Below are 12,092 nucleotides of genomic sequence, written 5' to 3'. Positions count from 1 at the left end.
TTAATGACGTCAATTCTGGCTTATGACATCGCAATTACATCTGGGAAAATATAGATTGTTATGGCAGCATCAGCAGCTCTGTCCAAGATCTCAGTGACGTTTTATGGTACAGCAATTGAAGGGTGAAGATAGGTTTTACATTCATCCTTATTAATCTTCATAGATAATGCAAAGAATCGAGATCTTTTTTATAAGAAGGAAGAAAGAAGAAGTTATCATAAATATTCAATAATTATAATATTCAATTAACCATCCCTTATGAAGGAAATTCTTTCTTCTTCCCATACTTCGCATCCATATAATGGTACAAGTTGATCGATAAATATCGAGGAGGTTTCCTGTTTTAATGACGTCAATTCTGGCTTATGACATCGCAATTACATCTGGGAAAATATAGATTGTTATGGCAGCATCAGCAGCTCTGTCCAAGATCTCAGTGACGTTTTATGGTACAGCAATTGAAGGGTGAAGATAGGTTTTACATTCATCCTTATTAATCTTCATAGATAATGCAAAGAATCGAGATCTTTTTTATAAGAAGGAAGAAAGAAGAAGTTATCATAAATATTCAATAATTATAATATTCAATTAACCATCCCTTATGAAGGAAATTCTTTCTTCTTCCCATACTTCGCATCCATATAATGGTACAAGTTGATCGATAAATATCGAGGAGGTTTCCTGTTTTTATGACATCAATTCTGGCTTATGACATCGCAATTACATCTGGGAAAATATAGATTGTTATGGCAGCCTCAGCAGCTCTGTCCAAGATCTCAGTGGCGTTTTATGGTACAGCAATAGAAGGGTCAAGATAGGTTTTACATTCATCCTTATTAATCTTCATAGATAATGCAAAGAATCGAGATCTTTTTTATAAGAAGGAAGAAAGAAGAAGTTATCATAAATATTCAATAATTACAATATTCAATTAACCATTCCTTATGAAGGAAATTCGATGAACAATCGTAATTAATGTATATTCAAATACATTATATTTTAAAATAGTTACTCATCTCCTCCTCTATAACCTTAATATAATTGTAATTAATATACGCTATATCTATATCCACATAGCTGTTGTTTACTCTATCAGTGTTTGCCTCCGGTACACTAACGAACCGGTGTTCGGTGTTAATGAGCCCATCTCCGTTAGACTGATTAGTTGCAATAGTTACATCCTACTTAGTTACACAAGGTGGAATAAAAGCCCTTAAGTAGGAAGTATGACGCAATCGCGTATAATTACAAAAAGCGATTTCCTCATAAATGAAATAATAGGATTAATGACTGCTCAGAATATACAAAGGCTTCGCCAAGGCTTATCAAAATTGAGAAGTTTATGTTGAAAAGGTATTTAAACGTAGAATATAATTGCATTAATTGCGCGTATAATTAATAATTATATCATTTATACAGTACATATTTATTTAATTTTATTATTATTAATTAAATTAAATTTTATCATAATTTTGTTACCGTCACTTCTAATTTTCGTTAATCGCATAATTCTATTTTTGACATTTTTCCATTTTGTTCTCGAATAATTTAAAAAATGAATTTAGCCAGCTAGTCTACAAATTTCAACTTTTAATATACTTCCATATTTGACATGATTATATCCTTTCCGATATAATTCGATAATAAACCTTTTTAAATCTATGACAAATGGAAAATTTCACAATCCGTTTTATTACCTTTCACGAACGATTCATCGTTCTAAATCTAAATGTTCGTCATCGCACACTCATGATAAAAATGATAGAGGTGCACACGCACATGCGTTACGTTACGTAAGACATCCAGGGGATGACCTTATGTGCCGCATGCCTTTCGTGACAAAGTGTCTTTCGTGATTAACCCCGATAACGATATCGGGCAATCCTTAATGCGGCCGCGGAAAATCAATCCCTCGTTTAGAGTGACTCATTCCTTTCATGAATAGGGATTTTATATATATTCAGATAAAAGTTGTCTGTCTAATAGAACAAGGTATAATTTATCATTCATTCTAATATACAATATTTCGAAGATGGCAAAAATTTAAGACCGTATAGTATAAATTATAAAGTGCATTTTCTATTCGAGTATTATTTATATTCAGAATTTTATAAAATTATATTTACATCCAGAACTATTCTCAGAAATAATTTCATATCTAGAAAAATTTATATTATGTATACAAGCATTTTTCTTTCGATTAATTAACTCCTCAGCATAATCGCGAAATTTAAATCTAAAGTTAGTCAACACAATTAGATATCGTATGCTTATATAAAAGAAATTTGTATACATTCGACAGATTTCTGATCCCTAAAGTCAGATACGCAATTGGTAGATCTTGAAACGTAACCGACGTTTAATCGACTCTATCGTTATTATCGTTCGTCCGAGACACGATTACGTCTCGTGTCAAAGCGATGGTAAAGTCTGAGAATCGGTTACGACACGCAGAGGCAAACGTACTCTCTTTAATGTTTGCGATAAAGCACGTACGCGTGCGTCGGTGGCGCAAAATAACCGTGCATCATGCCTCGTGTTTAAAATCACGTAAGCGATGATGTAATACGCGCCAGCGATGAGGAGAACAATTATATCGCTCCGCTGACGCGCCGCAACAATAATTAACCGCCTGTCTTCCCTCGGTGCAACAGACTCGCGCATAATCGAAGGAGGGATGTAAAAAATCGCGACACTTCGAAATTTCTCCTATAAAAAGAAATTTTAGTCCTACTATTAGTTTCGAAAACTAAGTTATTAAATTCACGCATAGAGGGGATGGCTATTTAAATCGTGTAAAAAAAATTATCCGATCTTTCTGTTCAAAATTCCAGATAAAGAGAATATTTAAAAAAAATTTTTTTTTTTACAACTTTTTAAAGGAAATTTATTTTATTGCATGCGTTCTCTAATGCTTTTCACTCACGGAAAAATACAGAGCCATTAAGAATTCAAGTATTAGATTTGCAAATGTATTGGGGGGGAAAAAAAACAAAAAAAAAACTGAATAGCTTTCCTAAGACAAACATTTTTTTTTTTTTTTTTTCATTTGCGTAACATTTTCATTTTTTATCAGTAAACATTACAATAAAGAATATGTACTGCGCATTCAATGTTGTATATATAAACAGAGAGAGAGAGAGAGAGAGAGAGAGAGAGAGAGAGAGAGAGAGAGATTTATAATATATTTTAAACACATAATTTACAACTTGGCTTATCGGAGAATTGCCGATTATTCACAATATACGAGGAAAATTATCAAAAAATTTCATTTTTTAAATTCCCTGAGAATTATCTGATTTTTTCCAGATACATAAGATATACCTGAGAATTTCAAATTTTCCATGTTTTTCTAGAATAGACACCTTATCAAGACATTTCACAATCCATCGAAATTATGAAAATATTATATATAGTCAATATCATAGATTAATTATAATTGAAAGTCTTCAAAATTATTATCGTGTTGAAAACCGGAATATTCTAAAACAACTTACAAGTTTTGCATTGAGTTATAATAATAATTAAGATTAAAGACAGATATATATTTTTCACTTTATATTTTCATTATTTTCTTTTTAAACAAGATTTTGTTCCAGAGAGAAGTCGATATCACTGTCGCAGAGAATAACATCTGTCGAATAGAAAACGCGATAATTTCGCGATACGTCTCTCTCGGCGACGATGAGACAGGTTACCAAGGGTCAAGGCGCTCGTGATTTTTTTCATTCATCGCTTTCTTCGTCGACTAGCGGTCTGCATGCGCGGATGTAAAGGAGAAAAAAAGGAGAAAAAAGAGAGAGATGAAAGAGGACGGAAAGTCATGGAATACAGGAATCCCCGCTCTTATCCGCGAGGAGAAAGAGAACCGAATAGGCAGAGGAGACGGTAAATGAGGCAAAGAGAGATGAAAACGAAGACGAGACAAGACAAAAAAGAAAGAGAGAGAGAGAGAGAGAGAGAGAAAGGTCGCCGAATCTCTCTGTCTGTCTGTCTGTCTGTCTGTCTCTCTCTTTCTCTGTCTGTCTCTCTCTTTCTCTGTCTGTCCGTCCGTCCGTCTGTCTGTCTGTCTGTCTGTCTGTCTGTTCGTCTGTTCGTCTGTCCGTCTGTCTGTCTGTCTGTCCGTCTGTCTGTCTGTCCGTCTGTCTGTCTGTCTGTCTGTCCGTCCGTCCGTCCGTCCGTCTGTCTGTCTGTCTGTCTGTCTGTCTGTCTGTCTGTCTGTCTGTCTGTCTGTCTCTCTCTCTCTCTCTCCCTCTCTCTCTCTCTCGCTCTCTCTCTCTGTCTCCATCGCGGGAATGAATAATTCAGTGCAGGCGTGCATTGTTGGACGCGCCCATGTACAGTCCCGTATATACTCGGACTCGCGAGGTGTGCCAGGAATAAAATTGCTAAATGTAGTCGGTGAGCTCTATCATTCGTATGTTCGACAATCGCGCTTTTGTAAAAATCTCACGAGATAGAATCGCGTAAAGAAAATCTAATCAGATCGTGAAAATTGCAGTGCATTACCAAACAAATATCTCTGTCTAAAATTACTTTTTCAAAATTAACTAAACGTTCAGTTTAAATGTGACTTGAGAGAAAACTTAACATACTGTTATAACAGTTTATTATAAAAATTTGATAAAGCGTAGATTTTTTTTTTTATATTACATAACATTTGAACCAAGAGATCAGAAGCTGCTTATCTCGCTGTGACAAAAGTGAAATGAAAATCAACGAAAACTATAAAATTTCATTAACTTATCAAGAGCCTTCGATTTCACATATAATAGACAAAACAAAAAGATTTCAAGTTTTCCCGGGAAAGTGAAAAATCTTGTTTTGGTACGCAGGTCAAGTTAGGTATATTTATCGTTAGGCCGAATTTTCATAAGATAAAATTCGAGAACATGGTAAGAAAATATATCTGATAAATGTTGTTATCATACATTTCTGCGCTAACAAGTTATAGAGCTCTTGTACAGTAAATTATCGCCGATTCATCCTGTCACCGTTAGGACTGGTCGACCAGGACTAAGAAGCGGGTCAGGGATACGTATGTTGCAGCTAGATATTTTCCCCCTTTTCCCTCCGTTTTGCAAACCGACGCATTTGTCAAACTTGAAGCTTAGAGAGAACGAGGATAATAAAAAAAAACATGCCAATTAAAATTATCTCCCAATTTTTATGCCTTTAACATGGAAATAAGCAATGTTTTTAAAAAATTCATTGAAAGACTCGTAAAAATTTTCCGATAAAATTATTTAAAATAAAAAAAAATTGCACATTTCAGAGGAAGATTATTATATGTCGTTACAACGTTCCGCTTGTCATATTGCCGAGACTATCTAAACGTTTGCGAGAAACCCCGCGGATAGTTTAACCTAATCAAGCCTATCTAGCTCGAGAATAGTGTTTAACGCCTCCGATTTTACGCACGCGAGAACGGGATTAAGGTCGAAAATATGAAGCAATCAGTATCTCTGGAAGACATCACAATTATTTTCACATGAATCTTAATTTATTTTTACGGTTGATCTGATATCAGAAAAGCTTAGTTTCATATATGAGTAATAAATGCTTATGATTTTAATACAAATGATAAATGGAATTTTAAACACTAATATTTTGCGAATTAAATATTCAAGAAGTGAGTGTTGGAGATCAAATTCGGGACAAAATAGATCGATTTTTCGTTAGCCGGAATCCAGACGGCCCGACAGCTGCGAAGTGAGCAGTGCACCTGGTTGTTTATATAGGGTGGTGCCTTGTAACGTTCGCACAATCATTTTCTGCCCGATCAAATCTAATTTTGCTTCCATCTCGTGATCGACAAATATCACGCCAAGTGAAGTTTTTGCATGTTACAAATCACATCGATCATATTACCAACTAAATCTTATAAATTTTGTTGATGTTAAATATCGAAATTTACACACTTTAAGTTAGAAATAATTCCTAAAAATCTTACCAATTCACAAATTCGTGTGCAAAAAAATTTTGTTGGCGTTGCTATTTCGAAAGAGCACACTCTATATGGATATCCCTCAGTGCTGTATCGTTAGCGACGATAATCGACCAAAATCACCCTTCGTACGTCACGAGCTTGCCTTGGCTTCGAGAGCCTTATATGTCAAAACGAAGGGAGAGAGAGAGAGAGGGAGAGAAGAAAAAGCTGAGAGACATGCGAACAGCTGTGCGGTCCCTTTTGCGGAGCGTCTTTTAAAACGAGCTCGCTTTGCGATCTCGTCTTTCACGGTTACGTACAAGAAAACATTTTTTTCTTCGTGACTCGTGACTTCGATCCGATTCTCACCGAAGCGTTATTCGCCTTTATTCCAGATTCGTATCGCTCTTTCCCGTTCGTAAGTATGAATTATGCAATGTCAGGGGTGGAAACGCGGGACGAGAAAGAGTTTTAGAAGATTTACGATTAAAGATGCAGCGAATAATGATATCTCCGCTTCGACAATCGTATCGGTGATTAGATAAATTTTATAACACAGTTATATCGAAAAAAAATGTCAGAATAAGTCAGAATACATGTAAATCTAAATCCTTCTCGATGATTTATACAGGGTGTCCGACAAGTAAGTGACCAAACAAAAGGTAGAGGTAGATTGGGTCAAACTGAGTCGAAAAGTCCTCATCCATTTTTTTTTCATAATGCTTAATAAAGGAGTTATTATTGAGCAAAGTCTGGCCAATCAGCGCCGATTTTTAGCCGGGCGTACGTCGGTGAACCGCGCGCCTGATAATACGCACACTTCACGGTGCGCGGCTCACCGACGTGCGTTCGGTTAAAGATTGGCGCTGATTAACCAGACTTTACTCAATAATAATTTCTTTACTAAGCGTTATAAAAAAAATGGTTCGGGACTTTTCGACTCAGTTTTACCCAATTTACCTCCACCTTTCGTTTGATTACTTGCTTGTCGGACACCCTGTATAAGATGCCATAAATCATTTCTCTAAAGGTACTCAAACAGTCGAACGCTTCATTGATTGGATATAATTACGTGTCGCTGATAAATGAAAATTTTCAAGACGTGTTCAAGTACACATCCGCTTTCAAGGACGCCATAAATAAGTTTCTTCGATCCAAGTACTACTTGATATCTCAAAGTGGAACACTTTGACGATCGTGTAAACTGTGGCATACGTCGCGGACGAATTAATAATGATAATCACGAATGTAAGCATCCAAGAGAATATGACTTTTAGAATATTATTTCTTGGCAATATGTCTAGCTTTCCCTCGTTCCTGTTTTTAATACGTCTATATCTCCATATATTTCTGATAAAAAAAAAAAAAATAAATAAATAAAAAATAAAAAAAAATTCCTCGATTTCTCAATTAAAACACTTGACACCGAGCGATAATTTCTCGTTTAATTTATCTGCGAGCCGTAATAGCCGATTACAAATTTCACGGCGGGGTCGAACACAAAAAAAGAGGGAACGACGCATAAATGAGCGCCGTGCGGTTAAATCGTGCACGGTTAAGTCCGGCGACAAGTGTAATTCTCGGCAATCGGAGTTCTCGATGCCGCGTCTTCTACGGGGAATTAAAATGCCTGTCGTCGAGCACGTGCTGGTCGGTCGTTAAGCGAGCTCGCCTTTTAACTCGCTAATCGAGCGTCGCGTCCCTCCGAATGTAATTACGATTGCGGTGCGTGTACGCAACAGCCGACGAGTTCGTAACTGCGGATTTAAACGACAGACAAAACGATCGAAATAACTACGGACCGTCTCTATAAACGTCAGTTAAATTTAATCAACGGTTTGTATTCAATTTTCGTTTCTTCTTGTCGAAATTTTTAATTATAGCGCTTGATTATATACTGTGTGAAAAAAAAAAATTTCTTTCTCTCTTTTAACACGTGTCTACTTAAATCTTGTAAAAAGATTCCCTGCAAATTCCCTGATCTTTTTGTTCAAAATTTCAGGTAAAGAAAATATTTTAAAGACTTTTTGATTCAATTTTCTAAAATAAATTTTTTTATTATACGCGTTTTCTAATGTTTTTCGCTCATACAAGGGAAAAACACAAAGCCGCTTAAGTTTCAAATGCTATATTTACAAATGTACTGAAAAAAACTAAAGAGCTTTCGTTAAGACAAAAATATTTAACTTGTATAACATTTCTTTTTTATTACTAAAAATTAAAATAAAGATGTATTGCATATTCAATATTTTGTTAAAACATCGAAAACATATAAACAGAGATAAATATACAGGGTGTACCCATATCATTTGGAACAATAGTTGTGTGCAAATAGAGCGGACCAAACTGAGTCGAAAAGTCATCTTTCATTTTTTTTTATAACGCTTAATAAAGGAGTTATTATTGAGTAAAGTCTGGTCAATCAGCGCCAACCTTTAGCCGGACGCACGTCGGTGAGCCGCGCACCGTGAAGTGTGCATATTATCAGGCGCGTGGTTCACCGACGCACGCCCGGCTAAAGATCGGCGCTGATTGGCCAGACTTTGCTCAATAATAGCTCCTTTATTAAGCATTATAAAAAAAATAAAAGATGACTTTTCGACTCAGTTTGGTCCGCTATATCTGCACACGAGTATTGTCCCAAATGATCTGGGACACCCTGTATATTTATAATATGTTTTAAACACATAATTCATAACTTGGCTTATCAGCGGATTGCCTACTGCTTGCAGTATAAAAGCAAAATTATCAAAGAGAATTTTTTTTTTTAATTTCTCCGGGTCTCAATAAAATTCCATGAGAGTTCCCTGATTTTTCCAAATACAAAAAAATTCCCTGAGAATTCAAGATTTTCCATGTTTTTCCAGGGAGACACCCTGTTGTTTAATAATTATCATAATTCAAGTCTAATGATTGATAATGAATAACTGTCATCTAGAATTTATGGCAGAATTAAAATGCCAAGCAACTATTCTAGAAAAAGACAGAGATCCGCATATGGGAATGCCCTTTTTTTTCTCTCTCATACATGGTGCAGAAATCCGCACGTGCAGAAGCGGCTATTGCTCGTGGGAAAATGGGACTTTTTAAGACGTATACGGCGGCCCCGTACGCATATAACGGGCCGCGCTATAAGAAAATGATCAAACCACGAGGCCGACGTTACAGTTAACGCTCTCATTTCGCGATTTACCGCGTCTTTCTTCTCGTCTTTCGCGATATCTTTTCCGCTGGCATAGCGGTGGAAGAGAGAAGGTTTTCGAAGATGCAGAATTAGAGGCATTACTTAATGAAGACTCGAGTCAAGGTCAAAAAGAATTGGCACGATCATTGGGAGTGACTCAACAAGCAATTTCAAAACGCCTCATAAATGTATAACCAGTTTTTTACAATAAAGCCTCGAATTTCGAAAAAAAAAAAAAACGGTGGAAACAAAGTTGTACACCTAATACGTTGTTTTATTATTAAGGATGCGTTCGGGGAGACGCTATTCGCGCTATTTAGCGCTATCGGCTGTTCGCGGAGCTAGCTGGTAGCGCTATCAAACGCAATCATGACGTCATTAATGGTAGTATGCTACGTCATAACTGCGCGCTATCAACGCAATTCCTTCCGAGGTGATGTAACGATAGCGTTAGCGTTTGTGAGCTCTCTGAACGGTGGTAGCACTATCAATTTAAGTTGTACATATGTACATTTTTAGTACAAGTTTAGACGTGACTTTTGATTTGCGATTTGCATTACTGTTTTGATTGATTTGATTTTGCATTATGGATGACTATTATATTGAAGTAAATCTTCAGGACGCTGAATTTGAAGAGCAGTTCAAATTTATTTATTTTTAGGTAAACGTAAAACTAATGATATTGCTCAAGCAATTTTGGAAAGTCGTCGAAGTGGCTGAAATGGAAAAAGAAAGAAGGCACAAGGAAAGAATGGAGACAAAATTTAAATTAATAGAGAAGCTTGACAAAATCCTGGAAAAGATTTAAAAATATAAAAAGAAAGGAAATATAAAAGATGTAACGAGATAATAAATGCTAATATAATTTTATATGATTTATAAAAGATTTTATAAATGGTTTTATTGATGAATCTATTAATTCTCGTGCTATAAGTGCTACTGCTGTTAATAAAGTTTGTCTATCTTGCTCCATGATTTCAACGGGTACTGTGACGTACAGTATCATGTGTTAGGAGGCGCCATGATACTGCGCTAAGGCTGTTCATGGAGTTTACAATCGTCAGTGCCTTATTGGCTCTCCGAACAGATCTCGCAGCGTTTGCGTCTGCAAGCTCCCCGAACGCACCCTAGGTATAATATTTTCCTTCTTACATTATTCTAGACTAGTGTCTTAAAGATACATATTCGCCTGACTTGTGCAATGTGAAAGAGACACCTGCATTATATTTTCAATTATGAAGAGGGAAAGGAAGGAGAACTCACCTGCGACAGGAGCTTCGGGAAAGTGTGCGTGTGATTGTTGTGTCCAACCGATCGTTCCGATCTCTGTTGTTGCTGTTCCTGTTGCTGCTGCGTGGCGGCCTCCGATCTTAGATCGTGCCTCCATCTCAATACCCCCATCATAACCGCGGATTATCGGATAAAAATTGTCCCGTTTAAAGACACCGCTCTCGTTAGATCGCCCTAGATCAAATTCATGAGAAATTAACTCGCCGCTAACTTCACTTTGTCCGACGATAACGCGCTTCAATTGTCAGCGAGGGCTCTCGAGATCGAGGATCTCCGGGGTTGAGAACTCCTTGTTGGACCTTGCCGAGTCTTGTCGAGTGGATAGAATTTACTTTCTATCCCGCGGCGCGTAGGTGGACAGGTAGGTGGGATAAGTGCGGTGTCTCGTCGAGAATAACCGTTTCACGAAGCACGTTGTCGCGTAGATAAATATTTTCGGGAAATTCGAATGTAGAAGCTATTCGCTAGGTATTTCCAAGATCGGCGATGTCCCGGTGCCAACTTCACGCCTAGAGATTCGACAATCCGTGCGTGCGCTTGTTGACGTTGCGGGAAGATCTCGTCCGCCGATTACATTCTGCTCCGACTCGGGAGATCGAAGGAATCCTTCGATAAAGTTTCAGGAGGTTTCTCTTTCGGAAACGGGAGTACACTACTCGTCGTACGGTGCGCAGAGAGATGGCGGTCCCGAAAACGGCGTAGAATCGCAGGGCGCCAACAAGCCTGAATTCGGACGATCGTCGTCGCCGATCGCGGTGGCTGTCATCCTGCGCTCCGAATTTCACACCGCTACCTTCACACGATTCCCACAAGTTTTTCAGTCCCTCTCACTATACTTTCCGTACACAAGAATTCGTACGAATATCGTCGACCGAGGTCAAAGTAGAAAGCCGTCGCGACCAAGATCGCGAGAGACGAAGGCGCGAATAGATCCTACACGGTGCAACGCGCGGGACCGACTGCGCGCGTCGCGCGGATACTAAAGGTCTGAAGGTAGGCGCGAGACGTACGGCCCCACGTGACCTTACGCCGTCAGTTCAAAGACGCGACTGAGCGTGAGCGCCTGGCGCGTCTGGCCAGTCTGGCGGAGCGTCGCGGTGAGCGCGTCGAGCCTGACAGTAACGGACGAAGGAAACCGAAGAGCGAACGCCTCCTACTTTTGCTCGTCGAGAGAAATATCTTGAATGGAATGAAATTCGATTATATCTGTCTCGATAATCTCTCAAAGAATCTTTATTTATTTCCATTCAGTATGCACAATATATATTTATTCTCTATTCAGCATACAGTATGATATTACTGTAACATGTCGCAAAGACATGAAATTGCATTCCCATTCGTCGAAATATTTATCAAAAGTTGTCTTTATATTTTATAGAACGTTTTGAATAAATATTTCAGTGATATACCGACATTATTTTATTTTGTAAATATTTATTTTCGTTGGAGAAATGTACGAATTAAAAAAAAGAAAAAAAAGGAGGAAAAAAAGAAGAAGAAAGAAAGAAACGAGGACAGAATTTATGCCGCGTTTTTACATATTGTTTTTATATATTTGTACGTTTCTCTTGCATGTATTTTTTCATTGAAAATAATTATTTTAAATTATTTTCATGCGAAGAAAAATAAGGAGACCGATGATGGTGTACCTTCCTCTCTATATCCGTCATTGCGTCGTACTCTGCGCCA

At 37.4% G+C, this 12,092-nt stretch overlaps 1 protein-coding gene across 7 annotated transcripts in view; it reads right to left on the bottom strand.

Annotated features, from left to right (window-relative positions):
* The window catches only part of LOC138931953 (rap1 GTPase-activating protein 1), a 123,082-nt gene that overhangs the window by 25,323 nt on the left and 85,667 nt on the right, over positions 1–12,092 (bottom strand). Inside the window, exon 1 of one of the 7 annotated variants that reach the window (XM_070293292.1) lies at positions 10,377–11,473. The exons of the other annotated variants lie outside the window; for them this stretch is intronic. Within the exon in view, the coding sequence (XP_070149393.1) occupies positions 10,377–10,517 (141 nt within the window). The 5' untranslated portion in view covers positions 10,518–11,473. Of the gene's footprint in view, positions 1–10,376; positions 11,474–12,092 lie in introns of those variants that run through there. 7 annotated transcript variants of the gene reach the window in all.

The sequence above is a fragment of the Polyergus mexicanus genome, unplaced genomic scaffold (assembly GCF_030449975.1).
Source record: "Polyergus mexicanus isolate NDT 795.1 unplaced genomic scaffold, iyPolMexi1.0 SCAF_3, whole genome shotgun sequence".
Classification (NCBI taxonomy): domain Eukaryota; kingdom Metazoa; phylum Arthropoda; class Insecta; order Hymenoptera; family Formicidae; genus Polyergus; species Polyergus mexicanus.
Note: the sequence above shows the minus strand (reverse complement) of the source record. Positions and strands in the feature narration are given on the sequence as shown.